Source organism: Lepisosteus oculatus, chromosome 8 (assembly GCF_040954835.1).
Source record: "Lepisosteus oculatus isolate fLepOcu1 chromosome 8, fLepOcu1.hap2, whole genome shotgun sequence".
Classification (NCBI taxonomy): domain Eukaryota; kingdom Metazoa; phylum Chordata; class Actinopteri; order Semionotiformes; family Lepisosteidae; genus Lepisosteus; species Lepisosteus oculatus.
Window position 1 is genome coordinate 43,212,990 of NC_090703.1, and position 26,502 is coordinate 43,239,491.

A 26,502-nucleotide genomic window follows, 5' to 3' on the forward strand; every position below is an offset into this window, starting at 1 on the left:
AAGTAATCTGAAAAAATTCTCACGATGATTTAATTTCCACAGTTTACAGAGTAAACTTTATTGTGCTGTAAAAAAGTAAAGATCAGAATGCTTTAAGTACAGTATGTTAAATATGTGTTAGCATATTGAGCGCTGTTTCTTCAGATGAGGGCTCTGTCAGGTTTTCCCATATTTGCAGCACTGGTAAAAGATAGGCAATGCTTAGCTTCCCTGATAATAAACTTATCTTTTTACTGTTAAGACTTTGTCCTTTCAGATAGTGTTAGAAATGTTCTCTGGAGAATTCGCAGTTCAAATGGCTTTACTGGTTACTATTCAGGAGGTAAGGGCAATTTAATTAATTTGTCAAATTTTATTAAACTTATATTTTCACATATCTAAAACGCAGGTGTACTACAGGTTCAATTTTCCAGGTTTTAATGGACATCTATTTATGCACTCAACTGGAAGCAAACAAAAACTTTGGAGTTCATAACGGAAGTGGTTTGCAAACAAGGTTTGTAACATTTAATTTAAAGTTGAACAAACATGCTATATACATAATTCATAAATAACTACAAATAAGGTTGTACTTGTTTCCTGCATAGATTAAAAATTGATTTTGCAAAGTAAATTTCTTGTATGGATTGTTCACTTTGTTGCTATGCACATACATGTAATTGTCTTTTTTAGAATTTTACTACATAGGACCCTTTTACTTTAGAAATAAAAAATTCTGGAAATATTATGGAAAGATTTTAAAGCTTAAACCTGTTATAATGTTAAACCTTTTAAAATGTTTTTTCTTGCATTATTTTAAAAAATGTTGATACATTTTAAAAATATCCCATTTAAAACATTTTGAGTAAACAGAAGAAAGCCTTTGATTGATGTAGAAGAGACAATAGTGAAGAAATATATATATAGTTTATATAGCATATTTAATGTGTCTCTGTTTTAAGTGCTTTGTAAAAATTGATTAAGAAAAAGATCCTTTAAACTTTGCATTTTTATCTTATCTGTGAACATTGTGTCTTCTATCCAATTTTTTCCTTTAAGAATAAGGAATTCTCTGATATTAAAAATATTGTTGCTATTGAATTGTTTTGTTATTCTCTTGTGTCTGAAGATATATACCTTAAATAACTATATTCAGACATATAGTCTTTACAATACATCATCAAATGACAGATTTGTTACGTTACTATTGGCTTTTAAATGAGAAGCAGAGACCAGGAAATGTATTGCACCAAAACCAGGTGTCAAGATAGTTTGAAAAGAAGATACTGTAGGCATGTATACAGTTTTGTCTTCTACAATATTCATTAATATGTTTGTTTTTTGAAGTCTTCATATTTCCTATTATTTACAATTACCTATTATCATATATTTCCAATGGGAATTAGTTCTTAAAATTAATCTTTCTATCAATGATCCTCTCCGTGTCATAGTACTCATTTTCAACTCACAAAATGGTTTCTGAAAATTAAATCTTCTCTTTGCTGTATTTACAGTTTAAACAGCTTAAATGGGTAAATATTAGTCATTTTTACATATTTCATTGCATCTATACAACAGTAGTTTCATTGAGTGTCTTGGGAGAGTGGTAATGTACATACAGTACAAGCATTCCTAATTTTGGCCTTGTACTTTTTGCCAGTAGTTTAACCTGCACTATAAGGAGAAGCTTTTGGAAACTGGGAGTAAGGCAAAATGAAACATATTGTATCCATCCAGATAATGGGGTTTTTAAGCCTGATGGTTTGTGTGAGAGGAGCAACAAGGCTTTATTATTTGGGTATTCGTGAAATAGAGTGGAATTACACCCCAACAGGGAAAAATAAAATATCTGGAAACAACTTCACAGAGGATCAGTAAGTGAACATTTTTTTTTATTTCTGTGAGAGTTAAATAATTAATCAATAAATCAATCCTATTTTCCAAAATATACTATAATTTACTTTACATTAATCTTAGTAAGGCTGTACAGTGCCAAGAAAAATGTTGTATCTTTCTGTCCCCTGCTCCGGCCTCTCACTCCTCCTCCCTCCCAACCTTTGTTCTTCCGCTACTTTACCTTTGCCTACTGCCCTGTCTCTCTCACACCTGAAGAAGGCTCCACGGCCGAAACGTTGTGTTCTCTTTCTTCTTTTTTCAGCATGGAATAAACCTATTGTTCCTCGTATATTTTAGATGTGAAACATAGTCTTCACAAATGTATTAATAAAATATTAAGATAACCTTATTAAAGTTATAGTTATAGTGCCATAAGATATGTTTGGACGATTTAATTTTCGAAATTATATAAAATGAAAATCTTCATGTGATTAAGTACAGTACATGCAGTAACTGCTGGCACCTTCTTGATCAGTAATAACTATAAATAGAGGTTTCCTGTAACTGTTTGAGTATGATATGAATTTAAGCATTTAAGTGCATTCAAGGAAGTTATAAAGTATTTACTTGGCCATTAAGACTATTAAAATTTAACCTGCTGTGATATCTAGTAAGCTGCTGCTTCAGGAAGACATACAGTATGCAGCTTCTAATCTTGGGTTATCATACACATTCAACTTTATTTTAATAATTTATTCATATCAAAGTCTTAATCAGTGAAGCATATCAAATAATCATGAATGTATCAGCTATCTCAAGTGATAATTATTCAAAGCATGGCTTTGTTGGCAGAAAGCATCCACAGACAGTGTGGCCTGTTCAGATAGAGTTTTTGGTTGATGACACACATTTTTCGTAAGGGAAACACATTTCAAGTATATTACTATACTGGTGCAATTGAGAGCTATGATGTTCTTGTCAAAACAGTGATTGTTTGCAGGAACTGTAGCCTGCTACACCACCTTGCAATCTTAAAGGTGCCAGAACCCACCTGTCTGCACAGGCTGCCAGATCTCCCAGAGCCATCATGGCACCCACAGACCAGCACAGCACAAGTCTGTTCAATAGCTGTGGTTTTATCCTTTTAGAAATGTGCAATCACAAAAAAGGCTAGAGTCGTTATCAATTAAAAAAAGAGAATCCACAAGGGATATGTATAAAAACACAAAAGGAAAACAACTTGACAACATAGTCCCAAATAACAAGAGAAATAAAAAATATTCCTACGGTGCTCTCTTTACATGCCATACATTCCTGTCTCCCTATTCTTTTGCAATGCCATAGAATCTAAAGGACACTGCTTTCAGTTTTGCTGACCGCGATGTCCTCTCTCTAAAACATCCTTGACAGGATTGTCTTTCATGCTGGCCCACTGTGTGTCCCCACTAGATATTTACTCAGCTCACTCCAGCTATCCAGACACACTTCTTTCTGCCATACTGAAAAAAAAATATCTCGGCACAGTCTTTCACTTGTCTATCTAGCAACTGGTTCAAGTAGGTACAGTAGAAGGCACCACAGCCGAAACGTTGTGTCTCTTTTCTTTTCTGCATGGAACAAACCTTTACTTGTTCCTTTTCTGCCAAGCAGCTGCCTTGTCTCAGTGGTCCCAAAGAAATGTGTTTTACTGTATTTATCAGGTTGATCATGAGGGGAAAGTCGGCATAAATATGCCAGGGGCTACTTGAGCATGTCTGTATGCAGATGTGCAGTATGTAAACTTGCAGGTGTTGTAATGTTTTGTCTTTCTCCCTGCTTTGTTTCCTCCCTCTCCTTCAGCACCTTTCACACCTCATGTACTGTATCACCTCTGACTATGTGGTAATTGATGGATCTCTAGGCAAAGTGCATGTCACTCAGTTCCATGAAGAATGCTTTCTGCTGTATCGTTGGCTCTAGGGTGGTTAGAAGACCTTAAAAGAAGAGACAAGTGGACACAAAAGGGGACAAAAATGCCACACCTAATAAGAATACCAGCCTTACATGCAGAAATCACATAAACATAGACCCAAGCCACTGCCCTGTTCCCTCTTGTGTCACTCCATGATATTCTGTTTCACTTTTTTGTTTGGTATCTGTTTAATACACCATTACTTTGGTTATGAGAAGTGAACTCACATGCCCTTGTAAATTCAATGATCTGCTGTAAAAAGCAACCATTCTGTCGATAAAGAGCTCTCAGTGGCTTTTTATAAGGCTGATTAGGCCAGTTTAATAAGCCTGATAATTATTATGGAGGGTTACTTCAAATGTAAGGTAGAGACCAAAAGGATGACACTTCTCTCACCCTTAATTATTGCTATAATCCCATCACCCACACACATATCTCTTCCTTACAAGCAAATATGTGTCTGCTTCTGCAGATAATAATGCTCATTAATGACCTCAGATCAATTTCTGAGTCTGGCATTGTAGAATAACAGTTCAGGTGGGTAGCTGCGTCAGCATGCGTAGGCTGCGAAGGAACAAGTAATAGGTTTATTCCATGCTGAAAAAAAGAAGAAAGAAAACACAGCGTTTCGGCCGTGGAGCCTTCTTCAGGTGTCCTGATTACCAGGTGTGGTAATCATACCTGAAGAAGGCTCCACGGCCAAAACACTGTTTTCTTTCTTCTTTTTTTCAGCATGGAATAAACCTATTACTTGTTCCATTGTAGACTAACAGTGTCTTATCTCCTTTGTCTTCTAGAAATATACTCTTTGCCTTTTACAGTCCTACATTGCAAAGTACTGTAAATACATCTTGAAGAGATGTAGCTTTAATCCATGAAATCAATCAAAGCATGTGATGCCCTACAGAGATCTATCTTAAGTAATGTGTTTAGAGGAATATAAGCATGTATTTTTCATACCTTAGTCTAAATATTCTATTAAAATGTAGTACATTGATATAGTCTAGTAACAGGGATATCCTTTAGATGATACAATAAATCAAGATCCTGACTACTTGGTCATTAAAGATTCCATGGCTCTTTTCTAATAAGCCCTAAATTCCTAAAATATATATTACTGTTCTTTTAATTTAAGTTGTCTTTTTTATTAGAGATTCAATTAAGTACCCCTTTAGAAATTCTCAAACGATGGGGAGGATTTACAAGAAAGCTGTTTATAAGCAGTACTCCGATGCCACCTATGCACATGAGATTCCCCAGCCACCTTGGCTTGGGTTCCTGGGTCCTATTTTGAAAGCTGAATTGGGGGATGAGATAATCATTCATCTGAAAAACTTTGCATCTCGCCCATACTCAATCCATCCTCATGGTGTCTTCTACAGCAAAGACTCCGAAGGTCAGTGGTTCAGTGAGAAAGTGGTTGATATGGAGCTGTCAAATGCTTCAACATGTACAGCATGCAGTTAACAGACTTTTGCTTTTCAGTTAGATCTGTTGACATGCATCTCTGTTTGAAAATACATACATTTTTACTTCATTTCTTCTTTGAATAATTACTTTTGAGCTTTATACATCTAGCTTTAACTTTGCTAAAATAAATTTAAGTTAACCAATGGACTGCAGTACCTGATGTATGAACTGAGACATTTGTCAAAATATGTCTGGAGTTAGCAAACTCGATGGGAGGCATATGAAACAGTTTTCTTTTTAAAAGCTCATCAAGGTTTGGGTTGTGTTTCTTTCTTAAGTAGTTTTTAAATCAATTTTTGTTTCATTAATTTTATTTAATTAATTTAATTGAAATTACTTAGTCTTTAAACACTAAATTACATGCACAATTACACGTTAACTAGTGCATTTGGGTCACATTAGGATTCAAGAATAAACCAAGATATTTGTAAAATAAATATTTTCATAAACAATGATTAAATTAGACTTTTTGCTGCTAGAATTAGATTTCTCCTCACCGATTCTTGTTCAGGTGCTTTTTACCCAGACCAGACCTTTGGAAAGGATAAAACTGATGATGGGGTGCCTCCTGGCAGAACCCATACTTACATCTGGACAGTAACTGGTGATCATGCCCCAACTGCCAGTGATCCTAACTGTCTGACATGGGCTTACCACTCACACGTAGATGCACCCAGGGACATTGCATCTGGCCTCATTGGGGCACTCTTGACTTGCAAAAAAGGTAAGATCTACAACACCTCTTCAAATTAAATGGAAAACTTCAGATCTGAAAGCAGAAGATAATTGTATCTCTCTAGACTGTGAAAAATGTTTTAATTTCTGTATTTTACCATCCACAATGTTACAACACTCTTCTTGTTATCTACCACTTTCTCTTTAATACTAAATAAATGCCATAATTAATCAGGAAAACCTGAGCATCTATAATCAAACAGTGGTCAGGAAGCTTTCCGGATTGTGTACTAACTTTATTATAAAGTCAAAACCAAATACCACAGAATGAGTTAATTATTATTTTTTGCAGGGCCAGGCTTTCTCATATATTCATATATAAATTATTGCTATTGATTTATTTGTTTGAAACTTATAATGAGTCTTTTTACATTATGTCACATGAAACTGAGATCACATACTGTATAATAATTTTTAACACACACACAAGGTCAGCCTAGTTTAGTTTCATAAAACATCCATTATGTAACTGAAATCACAAAATTGAACTTGAAATATTCTTTAAAATTGACATCATTTAAACGGTTATCATTATCTTTTTGAGGTGTTTTGGATGGACACACGAATCGCTCTGATGTTGATATGGACTTCTTGTTAATGTTCATGAATGTTGATGAAAATCTGAGTTGGTACGTGGATGACAACATCAACAGATACTGCAGTGACCCTGGTTCTGTGGACAAAGAGGATGAGGAATTTAAAACCCGCAATAGAATGCATTGTACGTCTCAAGGCACTAGAGTTTAGTTTGAATAAAAACAGATGTTTCATTAACATGCCCTTCTCATGATTTTAATCATCTGGTGTGTAGTGGGTTTAATGCCCAATCAAACGGGTAAAAAATGGAAATTGAAATAAATGAAAAGGCAAAAAAAAGAAAACATGTAAATTAATAAATTGCTTCCAGTTGTTCTTTTATTAAAAATAATGTAGACTATTTAGCTTGTACATGCTGTACTACCCTAAAGAAAAATAAATACTGAAATATATAATTTTACATTATCTTCCATTAAATTATATTTATATATCTTCTTCAGCTATCAATGGATATATATACGGAAATCTGCCAGACCTACATATGTGTGCAGGCGCTTCAGTAACGTGGCATTTATTTGGAATGGGAAGTGAAGCCGACATCCACAATGCGTTCTTCCACGGGCAGAGTGTGACGGTCAGCCACAGGCGAGCAGATGTTGTCAGCCTCTTTCCAGCGACCTTTGTGACTGCAGAGATGGTCCCCAGAAATGTTGGGAGATGGCTTTTGAGCTGCCAAGTAAATGAACACCTGAAAGGTAAACAGCAGATTTATGTTAAGCTTCCTTTGCTGATGACAGTAGTTTCTGAAGACAGAAATTCAATTAAACTGTGATGCAACACCTTAGTGGATGACATGGTACACAGTTGCTCAATCTAATCCATGTGCTGACAATAAAGAAAATAAGAACACAGGAAAGAGTGAATTGAAGTCTGGCAGGGAGGAAGCAGGACCAGACTAATATAAATAGAAGTGCATCTAGACAAAGGTGATAGAGGAAAATCTAAGATATCCGCATTTTATATCCATCTTGGAAACTGATCCTAACTTGGTAGTAACACGCTTATTTGTAGTGTGTGGGACTAGAGTCTGAATTTTGTGCTTTGGAAAACCTGCAGAGAGCCTGGATTAAATGTGCTTAATATATATTTGGTAAATTCTACCTCTGCTTTGTTTGTATTAGAGTTGGGCCAGGTAATAAGCACAAGGACATGCTATTCATTTAAGTGCTGGGGCATCCTGGGCTGTCCTTGTTGGTATACATCCATCAGTGATAAAGTGAGGTTGAAGTAGTTTCATAGTGAGAAGAAGTAAAGATGAACCAAGTTTCTGTGATAGGAAAATAGCCATGGATGGGGGAAAGCACAAAGGATGTAATATTAAATGCCTCAATCTAAAATACAGCTTTCAGTCCAAGTGCATGCATTAAAAGTATTGCTGGAATAGTTTTCAGTACAATAGTTACAGTATTATTATACTCAAGAAAGAGCAGAAATTGTGTCTTAATTAACATGATTTCATATGATTTACTTTTACTTTTAAATAGATTTAAAATATATCTCCCTTAAGGTTGACATTCTATCCAGCTTCTCTGCCTTCATCTTTGTTCTTTTGTAAATTCAAAAATGTCAGGTTACTTCTTGACTCTAACACAAAAGCAGTGAGGGTGGAAGAAGGAGGCAGACATGGTTACAGTTTGCAGTGTTATCCAACAGCCGCTTCTCAGAAAGAATCTCTTCCTGGTTTTAGCCAAATTTAGTCATTTGAAAAACAACTCAATTCCAAGAACGCAGCATGGTCTTATACATCAGAACCCAGTTAGGAATGATTACACATACTCCCACACACTACAAAGACAAAACAGTACCTATGGTAAGTAGAACTGTTCTCTAAAACAGCCTCAGTTTGCAGCAGCTTCAGTGAATTGAAATTCACAGCATGACTCAGTTTTAATCCTTATACTTTTGACAAATATTGCAGTATATGTTTTCTTTGGACACCATGGTGAACTGAAAAAAAACCATAAATTATGCTGACAGCAAAGGTATCCATTGTTCTTAATGACAAACAGTACTTTTCTGTCAACCAATATGTATAGTGGGTATCGAAATAAATGTATTACTCTATGCATGTATGCTTTTAGAAATATAAAGCAATCAGTTGGATATTAATTAAATGTTTTAGACATAATTTAGATTAGCTGTGATTCACTGTATATGCTGTACATGTGCTAGGTCTTCTCATTAATAAGAGGTTTGACTGGGCACAGGTAATGGAATTTAATCTAGATAGGAACAAAATCAATAAAAGCAATGAATCTGGATTTTCTGTAAAATCTATCACCCTGATGCACGAGTGATTAGTAGACGTGCAGAACAATATGCTAATTGATATGACAACAGAATGATCAATGCTAAAATCCAAGTGTGATGGTCTGTGGTCTGGCCTAGGGTGTCTATTCAAAAGTGGTTTAGTCTACAGATCTTCTCTTGTAGTGATTGATACCAACCTGGCTGCGCAATTCTACATCGATTAGCCCCTGGGATCTCATTTAATGTTGATTACAACATTCTAGCAGGACAATGCACTTCTTCAGGCTAGTCATGTAATAACCTCTTTCTTGTGAGATGACAATGTGACAGAATATAGTACCCTTCTCAATAGACATGATCCCCAATGATGGTGAAAGTGAGCAAGTATTTGAGGATTAGTTAGTTAGCTTACTTTATCTGCGGAAAGTTCCTGGGGACGTCCAGCTTTGCATATTTGCATACAGTAGGTTCCTCCACCTGATATTGTTGCAGTAGGGATGAGATAGCCACACTTACCCTTCTATGCTACACAGGAATTACAGGTCCTGCAGAAATTCTGAGGTCTTGGTGGCAACAGATGTAGCAGACATCTCAAAGTGGATTCAGACAGTTTACCACATGGAAAATGAGGGCACATTGTCAGACCAAGGTCTGAGATTTGGAGTGCTTGACTGAAGCTGCAGCAGCTTAGATGCATCCTTTCCCTGGTCCAGGGCATCAGTGTGGTAGCTTCCTCCTGTACCTCTGCCTCAAAGTCAACGTACTGTAAGGTTTCTTGCCAATGAGCTGTCTGCCTGTCTAGTTCCTAAAACCGAGAAGCAATGAGTGGGAGTTTTTGGAGAGGCAAAAATGGTTTATGTGAATGTAGACCCAAATGTGTTCCACTCTTTTGACCATACATTAGCTAACAACACTTATCGAGTTATACCATAGTTTATACCTTTTGACAGAGTCAGTGCCTGGATGTAATGAGCAATTCCCCTCTCCCCCTTGGAATCCATTTGCATTAACACAGCCCTGATCTCCACTTTGTTGGTATGAATGTTGATCAAAAATACCAGCTGGTTTCTGGGAAGACTAGAATTGAGGACTGGGTCAGCACCTCTCTCAGACTCCTTTTCAGTCTCCTGTTCATTTACATCATTGAAATTAGGTATTTTGTTGTAAGACAGTGAAGGGAAGTATCTATGTCAGCCATTCCTTAATAAACTGCTGTTAATTGGACATCCGTTCCTTAGTCAACATCAGTTCCAGCAGTCTTGATATCTCTTCTTCCATATTATTATAAACCAGCCACAAACAAAATGCATCGCTCTAATCTATGTCCATGGACACCACCTCTGGCCCTGCTATGTGCCCCACAAATTTTGCTTTAGGCCAAAGGAAATTGCACTCCTTTTTTATAGTTTCAGAACTGTCGCATATACAGCCAAACACATGACAGCTGATGTATATTAAAAAGGGTAAGGAGGCTAAATGTCAGAGACAGGCCCTGTGCTTTGGCACCAGCTAAATCTTCCAGGTTCTACTCAATAAGTTGAGAAAAGTAAATCATCGTGACCCAGAAATGTGGTCCAGCACCTCATCCATGCAATGTGTTCGAGCAGATACAGGTCCTTTAAGGTAGAATTGTTTAAGTTGTAACAGTAGACAAAAAAACTGAATGTTTATACTCTCTACAATTCGGAGGCTCTATAATTCAGGTCTCAATCACCTTTTTAAAATTTATCCTGTGTAGTCTGCTATTTAGCTAGCAGGCAGCACCTCTGGGAGAGGTAGATAAAGAAACTAGACCCTGTGTCAGTTTGATGTCTACATAAATCAGTGTGAGTCATCATTCTGACAGTATCAAACATTTCCAAAAATGATATCACTTGATACTGCTTGGCAGAATTGTTATTTAAGGAAGTATGTTAATCAAAACAAGTAAAAAAAGACTTTATTTTCCAAAAGTTCTGACATGATTTCTAATGTGACGTCTTTAAGAACCTAATTGAACCTGCTATACATAAGTCTATTTAGGAATGTTGGTGTACTTGAATAGATAATGATGCAATATGTAAAATGTAAGTATTGCTTTGTATTAAACCTAGTGCAATTTAATGACCTCTATTGGACTGGTGATGTAATAATTAAGCTCTAGTGCTGGCAACATAATTGTATAGTTCTTGTATAGAAAGCTGACCTTTTTAAAAACTTTAGCATTCTGCTTTATATCTGTGATTGCAACCCACTCCCAAAAACAAATGACTAAGCATCAGGCATTTGTTATCAAGATAATATAAGAGTAAATGTTCTTCAGAACATTTTGTAAAATAAGATCCAAAAGTAAAGTGTTTTTCAATAAGACTTTAAAGTGTGATCTATTCAAAATGCTTTTTTTTCCAGAGATATATAGTACCAGCCAAAACAATACTTATTTTATGAGCCAGGCAAAAAAAGATTGACAATATTTGAATGAATTCACCCCAAATTAAAAAAAAAGTATGAAAATACTGGACATAAATTTATTTCATACTGTATGTCATATGTTTGTATTTGAGTTTTTCAAAACTTTCTTTTAATAGATGGTATGGAGGCACTGTATGAGGTGAAAGAATGTTTCAAAACAACTCCTAATATTCAAATGCCAGGAAAAGAAAGAAAGTACTTCATTGCAGCTAAGGATGTTTTATGGTCATATGGACCTTCTGGAATAGATGGAGAGACAATACAGAGTCTAATGAAGAAGAGCAGGTATACACCTGGTATAAGAACTTTTTTAAAACTATTGTTAAAGAAGAAGTGATTTATTGTGTTTAGTTCACCTGAATGTGCAGCTACAGTATTCTGAAATTTCTTTCAGTAACACATCAAAAAGAACTGGTGGTGAATACTGGAAAGCAAAGTATGTGGAATACACAGATGAGACATTTACCAAAGAGAAAGTGAGGACAACATCTGAAGAGCACCTAGGGATTTTAGGTAAAAAAAATATTTGTAATCATTTTCTAATTGATTATCCATTATTTATAACAATGCAACTTAATTCTACCAGCTCCTTTAATGAATCTATTGCTTGTTCTTGAGATGTAAATAATTATTTCTCACACTGTTACTTCAAGTTCTCATTATGTGATTGTTTACTTTGCCTATTAGGTCCCTGGCTACAGTGTAGTTCAGCTTGTTTTTCTGTAATGATCTTACAGTCCTCAAGATAAAAAACGCTGGGAACATCATTTTAATTATCAAGTCAGGAATTGGGTAAAAAGATACAATATACAGTAGTATGTTGGATACTTTAATCCACATTATTTTTCAATATTTGGCAACTATAATAACAAAAATGTTGGTAATTAAAAAGAAAGAAACTAAAATCATACTGTGTAAAGGAGCACATTACATGAAGAATCCAGAAAGTCTTATTATCAAATAATACAGTAAGATGAACTGTTTCAACATATGTTACTCCAGGAAATTTACTGTAGTGTATTGCTTAAATTTATATTTTATAAGAATATTTTGTTGTATAAAACAAGTAACTTTATATTTTACTTCACATTAGTGAAAAAAAGTTCTTAAAAAGTTCTTATTAAGACTTATTGTGGAACAGATGCTCACTAATGTACAGTTCTAATTTAAGCAATGTTCCTCATAATTTCTAGCCTTGTGTTGTGAAAAGCTACTTACATACTTCACTACTTTGATTTTCATCCACTGTACTTGGCTCCTTTTGATGGATTAGGCAAATTGGATGATTCATCATCTAGTGCTTTTTTAATAGTTGACATCTAGATTTTACTTTAATGTTTAATGAATATGCCTTCCTCATATTTGTGATATCCATTTAAATTGTGCAGTTCAGTGCAAGGTGGATGTTGTGTATTGCTGGTCTAATCAGAACTGCTTTTATTTTCCAAATCTGACTGAAAAACTATTTTTAAAAGAGATTTCCCTTAAGGACTAAGTGTTATTATTTGCTGTGCCTGTTTCACTGAAAATCCAGTAAAATGTATTCACAGTGGAAAATTCTTCTTCTCAGTATTATAACAAATAAAATCCTAATGCTATGGAGATAATATATTCAATCTTGATAAAATTGCTGTTAAGATGTAAGAGACAAAATGATTAATAATGTCTTTTGTTGAAAAAAGTAAAAATAATTCTACTTACATTCTTTCAAAGGAAGTACACTATATACTGTAATTTCTTATTTTTATCATAGGCCCTGTGATAAAGGCTGAAGTTGGAGATACAATCGTTGTGAAATTCCTTAACATGGCATCCAGACCTTATAGCATCCAACCACATGGTGTCTTTTACAAGAAGGAACACGAGGGAACTCCATATGGTGATGGTATGTGCTAACTTTTTAATTAACTGTTAAAACAATTCCTTCTATACACAAAGAGTATTATTCAGTTTCCTTTAAACTTAAGACAAAGATTCTACATAGAAGCCAGCCCCAGCAGCAAATATTCCAGAAATAATTAAGTGCTTTTTGCAAAGCAGATAAATGAGTTAGATCCTATTCAATACATCAATAAAGAGGATGCATTCTAAACTTAGTACTCAGAAACAAATCTTTCTTGTCTACAAGTCCCTATTTTTTTAGGAAAATGTAATTTCATTCAGTCAGACAACAAAAGACCTATGAGATCCTTATCTGATTCAAAAAAGGGTTGGCTGTGTTAGCATTTGAGCTGGTGACATTTTCTGAGAATCTTCAGAGAGTTTTCTTGGTTTATTCTGTGTATTCTCATGAGCATTTAATTTCTTTGACCTGTTGTTTACTTTATTCAAGTTCAAGTTTATTTGTCAGTCCAGCCATATTCAAGTATACAGAATAGAAGATATTGTTCTCTTGGTCTGCGGTGCGAATACAGACAGACACTGACAAGACAATGTAGACATAGACATTCCTGACAGGGTCTAGGGTACAAGTGCAATGAGTATAGTGCAATTTACTTTACAGGATTGTGCTGTAGTACTCTTAGCTGTCTCCACAGGGGAGCTGTTGATGTGCAGTGGGGAGTGATCAGCACGGGCCCTCCTGAAGTCCATTAACATCTCTTTTGTCCAATCTACATTCAGAGACAGATTGTTGTTTAAGCACCAGTCTGCTAGTTGCTCCACCGCCTCCCTGTATAGTGCCTCATCGTTGTTACCAATGAGGCTCACCACTGTCATGTCATCAGCAAACTTGATGATGTAATTTGCACTGTGCTTTTCAGTGCAGTCATGAGTCATCAGCGTGAACAGGAGTGGTCTGAGTACATAGCCCTGGGGGGTTCCGGTGTTCAGTATCGTGGTACTAGAGACGTAGTTTCCAATCCAGACTGTCTGAGGCCTCTCAGTGAGAAAGTCCAGGACCCAGTTACAGAGGGAGGTTCAGCAAGCTCAAGGTCCCTATTCCACCCATTTAATGCAGGTTTTACATTGTTGGTTGTTTAAAATGACAATGTACTGTAACAAAGAAGGATGCAACCAGAAACTTAAGCTTATCAGCCACATTGTTATGTATCCTACATAGTTTTTCCATAGTAACTCATTTCAATGACATTTAACCATAGGTGTGAACAAAAGCAGATGATGATTTCTGTATTTTTGTTTGGAAGTCAGTGGATTTTTCTTTTTAACCAATTAAATTAAACTGAATTGATTTTTGTGCCATATACTAAAAAATCACAGGGATTGTCTTTATGGCAGCATTTAGCTGTTAACGGAGAATCTGGTAAAAACGGAAAGATTATCATGTTAAACTACTGTATATATATATAATTGTAATAGGTATATATACTGTATATTATTTAAGATGTATTATTTAAGAAACCATGTCTTATGTTATCTCTAAGATGTTTTAGGGGAAGGAACTTCTGTGCAACCCCTCCATAACTTCACCTATAAGTGGTCTGTGCCCGAACATGTGGGACCTACACTCAGTGACCCCCCCTGTCTGACCCGGATGTATTTTTCAGCGGTAGATCCTGTTCGGGACACAAACTCAGGCCTTGTTGGACCTTTGCTTATCTGTAAACCTCGCACATTGAAGTATGATAATACACAGGTACTGTTATCACTTTTTGATTTAATTAAATACTAATCATACAGTATATGTAGACTATAACTAACTACTGTTAAATTCAGAATGCTTTCTAAATCAGAGTAAGAGGACCTAAACTACTGTATAAATGCCACAAGTTTTAGTAACAGGTTGGTATTTGGCTTCTTAGCATTTCTTAAGAGAGTCATACTTCCCTGTGCTTTTTTTGTGCTACATTGAATTTGAAGACACCATTAAACCTAGACAGAATTTAGTTGCAATTTGAGAGGAAATAGCTCCTGGTGAAAGCTCACAATGTCTACCGGGAGAATATGATCTACACAGATCTTCAAATAAGAATTACAATGAGGCCCCAAAAGCTGTGAGGCAGGAGGAGCAATTGACAGACTGCATCTCTAATCATCTGCTCTAAAAAATCAATAAATATCAAAATGCTGATCTCTGGTGTAAAAAAATGTGCCCTTTTAATTTTTCTTTGATGTTGCTAACTTCAACAATATAACATACTCTACTGTATATTGCAGAGCTAGAAGGAAACAGCAAAAAAAGCAGCACTAAGAACTATGCATCACTGATCTTTCAATAGCTTTTAAATCTATTTCTTTTGTACAGAATAAAACGCTAATTTCATGACAAAACAAAACACACTAAAAATGCTTAGTTTTTAAATTATATTCATCACCAGAGATTTTTCTGCAGGTAAATGTCAAACTTTCAAATTGCCGCATGACTGGATAATAGGCCAAGATGATATAAAGTAGGTTTTGCTTTGGAATCAATTTGAGCCTGAGATTTTGATTGATTTCTTGAGGTTGATGTTGTATTAAATTGCTTGAGCTGGTAAATCACTGAATTAAAATGATGTGCTTATTTAAAATGTATGTAGAATTTAAGGCTCAACCTTTGATATTGGATATTAAAAAACAGTGAGGGCTCCACAGTCGCAATGTTGTGTTTTCTTTCTTCTCTGGTCATAGGAAATATAATATTTAAATACATATTCATCTCTATTGACCTCAAAGCTGTAATATTACTTTAATGATTAAATAAAACAATAACAGCAAATTACAATTAATGGTCAAATTTATTTTTCATTTTAAAATAGAAAAGTGAATAAGTACCACAGAATTCAGAGAATCTATAACTAAGATGTGAATCCTTACAAAGATAAATCTTTCATATACAGTTTTATCTCAAGGGGGATCAACATTGATAAACATTGCATTTTATCAAGTGCAGTAAAAATGCTGTACATCTAATAGTGTCCAAATGACTGATGTTAATAATTAATCTGAAGTCCCTTAATGATAAATGCACAGCACATTTGTTTCCTTGCCATTTTTGAACATTCTTGAAGAATGTCCATTAGTTAAATGTAAGTAAAGGTTTAAATGACAGAAAAATTTGAGTAGTTAAAAGTTGTTTTCTTTTGTTCATGCAGAAAGGGATAGACAAGGAGTTTTTCCTGTTGTTCACAGTTTTTAATGAAAATCTAAGCTGGTATCTGAGACAGAGCCTGCTGCATGCATCTGTCAATCCTAACATTGACATTGACAAAGACGATGAGGAGTTTAAGGCATCAAATCTAATGCACGGTATGTCTTAAGCTACAATATATGAAATACTGTATGTGTTTGTTTATACCTTTGAATTTGTTTTTACCTTTGCTGAAATGCTTAATAGTCTTCAAATACCAGTTCTAAGTGTTTGTTCCATGAAATGGAAGGAAAAATCTCAGCTTGAATATTTTAATAAATTTAGAACTTTTAATGAAGTTAAGCTTTTAAGCACAGATTTAAAGGAGTTTTCTTACGCGCTACACACGAGGCCAAGCCTTTCCACTGTCTGGTCAGTCAAGGCTTGTTTGTCCTCAGATCTATGCTCTTGACTTCCACATTCATCTGTAACACTAATGATGTGAACTTTTGCTTGGTACAGCTATCAATGGTTTCCTGTACAGCAAATTGCCTGGTCTGGAGATGTGTCGTGGGAGTAATGTATCCTGGCACCTCTTGGGTCTGGGAGATGAGTTTGATATTCATGGAGTTGTGTTCCAAGGAAACACTGTGCAAGTCAATGGCAGACATAAAGACTCAGTCACACTGACACCTCACACCTCCTCTACACTGCTGATGCAACCAGACAATATTGGTAAGTCTTATTTCGAAGGCCTGATTAAGGAAAAGTCAGGGGTCACAGATTTTTACTGTTCAATTTAAGGGGAATCTGAATGCTAGGAAGTCCTCTTATCCATCCCAAATGGCTTTCAAAGTTAGACTTCTGTAATTCTTATCCTCAGTGTTCAGATTAACAGTACAGTATATAGCACTGTGCCTATCCCACCATCTTTAGTCTGTTGAGCTTCTCAAGTTCATTTTTCTCTCACATTCCCAGTCTACTAGCCCATTGAAATTATAAATTTGTCTGCTGGTGCTTTTCAACATGTTATGCTTCCGATATATGGTCTTAAGCTCAAAAGTACATAGCCTTCAGTCCTCTGTTAAATTAGCAATTGGATGCTTTTTCTAATATTTTGAATTAAAGATGCTACAGTACAAAATAAGAAAGTCACGTATTCTTAGAAATAGTAGTGTGGTAAAAGGACCATGGAAAATCAGGTGGATCTCAGTGACAGAGTTAATTTGGGGGATATTTACTGGCAGTGGAAACAGACTTACGGTAAAATGGAAGTTTTCCATCTTAATCATGTTAGACTCCTTTTCACTTCATTTGTGAAGAATTTGGCAAAGTTATCCAAGTGCAAATTCTAAAAAATCAACTTTTTGTAAACTCTGGGCATCTTCATTTTAAAATACTGTAACTATACTACACTTATAAAAAAAGGAAACAACTTAAAAAACATTTCTTTTCTTTTGGAAAACTGAAAGTAATACAGCTTTCCTGATTTGGTAAATATAAATATAAATACTAAAAATGATTTCAAGATACAGCCGAACCATAGTGGAGAAAGCAAATAGATATTGAAATGTGAGTTTCACATGCATGATATTTAATAATACTATTTGTTTAAAGTGTCAAGTCCTCAAGGCAGTAAAACAATCTCTCCAAGAAACTCGTCGGTGTAGGAAATCTAGCACAGCCACATTAAATTTGCCAGATATTTACATGTTTTTGAGAAGACAATTGGACTAACCTTTATTTTATTATATGAAAAGCTTTCGATTTCTTACAGACCATTCCTTATAGACATCATGGTGCCAATTTATTTTAAAATAAAGATACATAAAAGGTTATACTTGGAACAAAACTAAACATGAATTATTCAATATACAGTACAGTTAGTTTTAGTTTTCTTTGAAGGACAACTTTGACATGCTTTTAATTTGACAATTATCATTAAAAAATTGAATCTTGCAATTATCATTTGGAAAATTACATTTTTTTCCTTTATTGTTTTCTTGTTTTATTGTTGTCACTGTGGAAAGACTGTTGTTGGAAATAACTAGGTCTAATGTTAGAAACCAAATTTCTCTTTATGTGTCTTATTTATTTCCGTTTTTTTTTCAGGCACTTTTGGGGTAATATGCCTGACAAGTGAACATTTTCTTGCGGGAATGAGGCAGCAGTATCAGGTGTTAGAATGTAACAGTGATAGATTTCCTTCTGTACGTGTGCCTCAGTACAGAGTGTCCTCAGTGTATTATATTGCAGCAGATGAGGTTGAATGGGATTACTCTCCTGACAGAACATGGGAACTAGGGATACTGAACAGCTCAGCAGCTGAGAGGTGAGATTATATGCACCTAATTTAGAACTGTGTGTAACACAAAGTATACATGTCACCTTTTGATGTTTAATAGATAGAATAGGCATAGTCATGTATGATGCAGGTCATCTTCCTGTTTTTGATATGTGGGAATGAATATATTGGGACAATCAACAAAGGCATAGACTCACATATCTACTGGGATTTAAATCAAGAAAAGGTTTTTTCAATGTGTGGAGAAGGAATTTATTTAAGTTCGAAAATGAAGTCTAGATACTGTAAGCACGCTCAATAAATACATGAGTGGCACAAACCAACCAAGACTAATAACAAAAGCTGAAGGGTCCTCATTATGTCATTTTCTTAATTTTTCTATCTGCAGTTATGGACATATATTTGTTGGCAAAGAAGGTGGTCTAATTGGATCAAAATACCAGAAGGTTGTGTACAGAGAATATACGGATGGCACTTTCACTAAACTCAAGGAAAGAAAAGGAGATGAAGAACATTTTGGAATACTTGGTACTGTATCTTCACTTTGCCCCATGAGTCAGGGAATGATTATAAATCACCTTGATATTTCAAAGGCTGTATGAAAAAACACTTCTAATTTCAAACATCAGTTGTTTCCAAAACCATACTACGCACTGGCTATGGAATACATACTAGTTTGAAAATATGACTTGCAATTAAAATAGTGACCCCCAGGTAACATCACTTGATGGTAGCTGTTTGGCAAAAGCATCCTTACTCTTCTCACCAACACATGTATGAGTTTGGAATTTGTCCTTGGAGGATAGGTGAAAGTATCAATACTCACTTATTTTTTCCTAGTTCCTGTTAATTATTAATAATTAATATATACCTGTTTTGCCAAACAGTTTTCGGTTAGATACAGTACATAAAATGTGCAAGAATACACAGTATGAAAATATGTTAGTTACAAATATCATTTCACCCAATCAACCCTCAAAATGTTGATCATATAACTCACTAGTGCAGTTGTTTTCTCATCTGTCCTTCTGAGCAGATACGTAGAAGTTTGAAAACATAACATACTTTCATATGATTTCCTAAATTGAGAGTGTTAAATGAATGTTTTGTCCATATGAAAAGGACTAAATTGTAGAACTCTTAATTTGAAAATATGTGAAATATGAAGAGTATGATCTTTTATGAGTGTGTTCTTTTAACTGATTTAATAAGAATCTGATTTCACAGGTCCCCTTATTCGAGCTGAGGTGGGAGACATAATAGTGATTGTTTTCAAAAATAATGGATCTCACACTCATTCCATACATGCACATGGGGTTCAGGAGCTCTATGAAGGAAAAGGCCATGCAGCTCAGCCTGGTACAGTATTTATTGTCATTACTGTCATTACTGGCAGTCCGAGTAAAACCACCGTGGAACAGATCTTTCTTTTTGTTGTTTCACTTGCTTTTCCATTCAAATTCCTTCAAATTTAGACAATTTATAATGTATTTCTTAAGGATCCTCTAATGTATTTATGCAGTGAATTCAATCGTTATATATTTTATTATTTAGCAATTCCTTACAGTTAGCCTTTCAGTGCAAATCTGAGATTGACAACCTATGTCATCATTTTATGGAATATACAACAGGAAACTCATCGATTTGAATTATGAATTTGTTCTTGATGGAAAAACCAACTGCACAAAGCATGTTCTTCAGTTACTCAACTTGTCCCTTTTTTGCTGGGTACAGTATGTCTCACTTAGTTCAGTCGGTTCAATAGTGTATTGACCCAGCTGTGCAATGTGGGGAGATAGCTTCTGCCATAAGGTTTGCCCATTTTGGGGTTCTAACTTTTGCATGGCTTTGCAAGGCTTTTCTCATTTCCACCACAGTAAAGGTGATCCTGCCGGATGCGATTATTCTGTTGAGGAGATAAAGTTGGACAAAATATGTCTATGGCATCTTTTGTAGTGCTCCGCCCTTGTGACATGAGCAGAGAAGATCCTGAAGAGGGATATTCAATTACAATGATACTTGTTGACATGCAGATCTACTTCATACAAGTGCTAAATAACAAATTTGTAAGACCTCTTTTGTGCCAACTTAAGTCCAGGAGCACCCAGTACTCACAGGCCTGCTCCTGTCGTTGCTAGCTGGTTGCTAAAAGGCTTGTAAAATGTTCTGGAAGGTCTTCTTTCATTGTAAAATCCTTGCACACCTGGTCCCACATACTGTATATCAGGTTCCACATGGTTCTTTAAAGCAAGGGACCTTAATCCAATGGCAAGGAAACTGTTATAATTGGAGGTCTTGTGGCCTCTTTCGGGGTAATTAAGTCCGACATCCTGTGAACCCATGGCTAGAGGGTGGGTCAACAAAGTATTTTCAAAAGGTACATGTGGCTTATCAGGAAGGGAAGCATTATCGTCTGATGTTAACTCCACCACATGTTAGTGCTGCTCCCACTAATTGGTCTCTGACTGCTTTTTTTGCAGCCTTTCTGTCGTCTATGGTATATAGCTCTGCTCTTGATTTAGAATTATTTGAGTCCCTACTATATGAGTAGGGGTTTGTAAATATTGCCTTCTGACTAGCTTTAGATTTCACAAGTACTGTTTCTTTTGAAAAATACTTTTTATGGTCAACTGTTCATTATTTTTTTAAAGAAAACAACAGATACACTTGGAACTATGCATAACTATGCAATTCATAATTGGAATTTTGGACTATGCATAATTCACACTGAATATGGAAGAATAGTTTGATGTTAGTTGTTCTTCACTGAGGATGTGTTACACAGTTTATTTTAAAAATAATTTTCAAAATGCTACACAAGTATACAAAGTTAAACTGGGCATAGTTAAAGGGGACAGAAATGGCACCAACCTCTATGTTGAACACTTTGAAAGCACACACTAGGCACATTACAGGATGGAAATAATTGATAGCTAATAAATTAAATTACTTGAAAATGCTTCTGAAATGAGAAACACATCTTTGACTAAAGGGGATGTTAAGAGAAGTCATACACATTGCACTGGAGACTGATCATGCAAACTGACAAACTGAAATTTTGCCTTTTGATTAAAAATGTCTATGATTTAATCAAATATTAGTCAGCAGACACTGTAATGTTGATAGGAATGAGAAACAATTTTTATATTATTTTAAATTATACTGTATACAGTATACGGAATTCACTTTTAAAGGTGAGAACAACATCTCATAAAATGAAGCTCAAAGATGATCTGAAGATAAAAAATTTTGTGGACATATGACATACATATATCAGATTTAAGATTTACAATATACCGTAGTCTCAAATGGTGCTTATTAAGAAAGGAATTGCTGTGGTACTTCGTGACAGATCCATGACAAGAGTCCACAAGAGATATTGTGACAGTACCCTTGAAATCATTGTTAAAATTTCACAAGGCTGAACATATCTTGAAAACATCACTCAATATTCAGGTTGAGCCCATTGCATTATTGTGATCTTTAAATTTTCCCAGAAGCAGATTTTTGCACACTGTTGCCAAATTGATGGAAGAGTTTAATGGCTTATAATTACTATTTAGGGTATTATATGATTGATTGGTATGATATATCAGCTACAGTACATTCTATGCTGAAAAGCCTTTGTAAAGTTTGAATTATGTAGTTAAGATACAAATACTGTCCCAAGAAATTGAAGCTGTAATCACACATGGTCACAGATGTAGCAAATAATATTTAGAGCACATACTTTATACTTCATACATTATAGTTTGTGTATAAGTCCTGAAGCACCACATAAACCATACAAATTTCATTCTCCCTATTGAATTTGCTTATGTTCTCTAAACAATATATACTAAGCTATCAGTATCAATGATACTGAACTAATGATCTCAGTTTATTGCAGACAAGCTTTCATTCATACCATTTAATTCTTTCCTCTTTTCAAACAATTTTAATCAGAATCCTTAAGTTTAACTGGAGACTTCCATGTATTTTGATAGGTTATGGAAATAGATTTCAAATGATCTTGTTTGAAAGGAAAATTGAATACTTACTGTAATGTTGCCACCTGTGCCACAGGCATTGCCAAGTCTAATTACCAGTTTCTGTCTGCCACTGCTCCTAGGGGAGATAGTTATATACAGATGGAATATTCCAGAGCGATCAGGGCCTGGTCCTGGAGATTCAGCTTGCATTACATGGGCCTACTATTCAATGGTACACCCTGTGAAGGTACTCCACTATATTTTGTTTGTTTTTTTTAATTGTAAATTTACATCTACGCTAGTTTCGCAGGTATGTGTAATTATTTACTTATAATACTGTATATAATTATACCCCGGTATATAGTATTATATATCACTAAGCCTGTTTAATTTGGGCTTACTTCTTGTTCTCTGACTTGTAGCTAAGAGCTGTAAAAAGATATTTTGGTACAACACTATTGCTGACAGGACATATTCGTATGCATATACTGTATGTACTGTATGTTTGTAGTAGGCAAACATAATCAGAAGATGATTTGAATAAGGGTAATGCTCCCTATTGTAAGATAATTTGAAATCAATGCTTTTAGGTCACGGTGAAAACAAAACTAAGACCCATGTTACAAGAATTTAAACCCAGGATTTACTCTAAGTATAATTTTAACTGGGGAAAAATAAAATGCAAGCAGTCATATGTCCTGGATTTCTAGTCATGTTTGACAAATGTGATTTAAACTGCTGACTTAAAAAGTATTAAATTAATTCAAAAAGAAAACAAAACTGAAATGTAACTTTAAATCTAGACTTGTAATAGCAATAGCAGAAGATGAAATTGATATATTAGCATATCTGAAATCCCAACGTCATGGCATGAAATTACCGTCAGAGATGTGGGTTTGTCCTCTATATATTTTCTCAAGAGCAAGAGCTATAGAAAAGAAAATATGTTGTCACCCTAATAAGGTTTTTAAAAGTCAAAGTAAGCAAGATACTGTCAAAAAAATATTGTTTTTTTATAGAAACTATGTATAAGAAAATATGCCAGAGGAACATCCACAAATTAATCTATCACTTGTTCTTTACACTGATATTTGGATGAAAACATATTGGTATTTAACTATTATACTTTGAAAAAAACAGTATAACAAAAGCATACATTGGAATCAGCCACATTTGGAGATGAGAATTGTGTTAGAAATATGTGGATTTGTATTGTGTATGCAGGATTTGCACAGTGGCCTGATTGGTCCATTAATAACATGTCGGAAGGGCACATTGACTCCTGAAAGATCCAGAGCCGACCTGGACCGAGAATTCAGCCTCCTCTTCTTCATTTTTGATGAAAATCAATCCTGGTACCTTGACAAAAACATTGCAATGTACAGTGAACAAAACATCTCTGAAATCAATTATGAGGATGAAAGGTTTTGTGAAAGCAATAAGATGCATGGTAAGGCTTGTGACTACTATGTCAGTGGTTTCCAACCTCAGTCCTGGGGGATTTTTTGCTACTGGATTTTATTCCAGACACAATCTTAATCATAGACTTATTGATTTCAGTTTTCTGGGTTTAAACCTTGAATGGGATTTTAAATTGGAATCAACATGTACCATTTTCTGAGTTTCTGAAAAATGTCTCCAATTTAATTTTAAAGAATAAAATTATAAATATTTTATGAGTTCAAAATATTATTTAAAACCTGTTATTTTGTCTAAAGCATGTCTGAATTGTGCATCACACAATTTAATTTTATTGTTGATTTTGTTGACTCAGTTTAACTTAAATGATCGATTTTTGGGTTAGCAAAAATAGTATGATTTTCATCAGTTTTAGAATAGTAGTGATATAATGACAGCTGTGAAGAGGTCAGACCCACAGGTGCCTGTCAAATGTTTTTCTGAAGTGGTACTGCAATTTGTTTTCAGTATATAGTACTGTACTGTATATCCTGGAGATGCTTACAGGAAATTGTCTGGATATGTACAACTTATTACCACGAACCTGCATTAAGATTAAGTCACAAGGTTCTGTTTAATGTTTTTTTTTGCAGCAATAAATGGAAAAATTTATGCTAATCTTCATGGACTTTCTATGTATGAAGAAGAACGCATAGATTGGTACCTAATAGGACTGGGAGATGAAATTGATATGCATACAGTCCACTTCCATGCTCAGAGTTTTACTTTCATGGTGAGTAACTTAAACCAGATTTATGTTGATTTTCTGACAGGTTGCTGTCTAAGAAAATGTCATATCCAGATAATTGCTGTAACATTTTACTCACCCATACAGATCTTTAAGATTACAAAAAATCACTGGAATGAACACCGGAAAGTTTATAACACATACAAAAAACCCGGACATTAATTGGACATAACAGCACATTAACTATTTCGCCAGGTCTATACATTAAGAAAATGCACATTTGTCAACATACATTTTCCCTTTCTAACATTATATAATATATAAAGGAAAAATGGAGAAAGTATTTGCTTTCTGATGCATGTTTGTTCTGCATCTGTTTTTGTTAATGCTAAAATGCTGCATAACTGTAGTTTCTGTGATATAAATGCTGCAGCAGAGCATGTTCTTTTACAGTGGGATTCAATGTTAATTTTATGTTTGGTTATGGCTTTATTCTAAATGAAATGTGACCTGTCTTTACACCATTCATTTACCAGCTGACTTTGTTCTCCTGCTTTGATTTAGGATGGAAAACGACACAGGGCAGATGTGTTTGATTTATTCCCAGCTACTTTTCAGACCTTAGAAATGAAAGTTACTAATCCGGGAACCTGGCTCCTACATTGCCACGTATCAGATCACATCCATGCGGGCATGGAAACAGTCTATACTGTTCATCCCAAAAATGGTATGAAGCTAATTGCCTCTCATTTTGCTTGCTTTTTTATGAGGTATTTAAAAATCATCCTGCATTTCATAAAAAAATAAGACAAGGTCTCATTATGCTTTTGAAAAAATGACCTAACCACAAGCATCCAATAATTATGAATTTGACATTTTGGTGTGACATTTGTTGGACTGTGTTAATTTCTGGAGTTGCATGAGTAAATGAAAAATTACATCCATTTCTGAATGTTTGTTTATTTCTTTCTTAGTGCCTCAGAGATTTGACATTGATTCAGGTAAAATATTTACAGTATGTATTTTAAAAAGCACATTTGCCATAAAGTAATTTAAAAAAGCACAGACTATGATACATACAGTAGATACATGCACCTATAAGGAAAGTATATACTGGTACATAACCTTATTATCTTAGATCTGTTTACTGTATTTACTGTATATTAACTTTACCTTTCTCAGTAACAGATATCCTTAAGGCTAGACTTCTCATAATATGTAAAATATAATATGTACATAATATGGACAATTCTGCCAAAACAAACAGTTGTAGCTTTAACCAACAACTTAAAAATGTTTGGTTTATTTTGTACTACTATATGTACAGTACCACATGTCAGATACCAGCAGGAAGTTTCTTGTAATTTGATTTCCAAATCACAAAAGACAAAATGCATGTCTTAACCCCTTGCACATTTCAGAGTTAAACCAACACCATCTGGAATTTAAAACAAGTTTCATATAATCGCTTATTATCCATTTCTTTTTTTGTAGGTCCAGAGTTACATGTTGGACAAATAGCAGTCTTTGGGAAATATCTATCCCAAGAAGAAGCGGAGTTTGTGTTAACAGTCCTTCTGGTTATAGGTTTTGTTCTTTTCCTCACAGCCTTCATTCTTACTGGAGTGGTTATAGTTATGTCACGCAAGAAAAAACAAAATAAGCACTACCCTGAAGAAGTATCCTTGAAAATGCTTTAGTGAAAATGCATTTTGTGCTAATATCAGGTGCAATCTAAATGCAGCATATATTTATAAATGAGGATGCTTTCTAATAAATCAGTGGTACCAGTACTGTTCGGAA

General features: G+C 34.8%; 1 protein-coding gene across 1 annotated transcript; it reads left to right on the forward strand.

Annotated features, from left to right (window-relative positions):
* The first annotated feature begins 50 nt into the window (after positions 1 to 50).
* Positions 51 to 26,502, forward strand: LOC102698283 (hephaestin). The gene is made up of 22 exons (XM_015351294.2): positions 51 to 322; positions 400 to 496; positions 1,640 to 1,853; positions 4,918 to 5,162; positions 5,748 to 5,960; positions 6,516 to 6,692; positions 7,009 to 7,263; positions 11,386 to 11,554; positions 11,664 to 11,782; positions 13,023 to 13,154; positions 14,653 to 14,864; positions 16,303 to 16,456; positions 16,800 to 17,012; positions 18,390 to 18,609; positions 18,971 to 19,110; positions 19,810 to 19,941; positions 22,694 to 22,800; positions 23,778 to 24,003; positions 24,605 to 24,744; positions 25,264 to 25,426; positions 25,674 to 25,700; positions 26,194 to 26,502. The coding sequence occupies exons 3-22, from the start codon at positions 1,693 to 1,695 to the stop codon at positions 26,397 to 26,399; spliced, it is 3,411 nt and encodes a 1,136-aa protein (XP_015206780.1). The 5' UTR covers positions 51 to 322; positions 400 to 496; positions 1,640 to 1,692; the 3' UTR covers positions 26,400 to 26,502.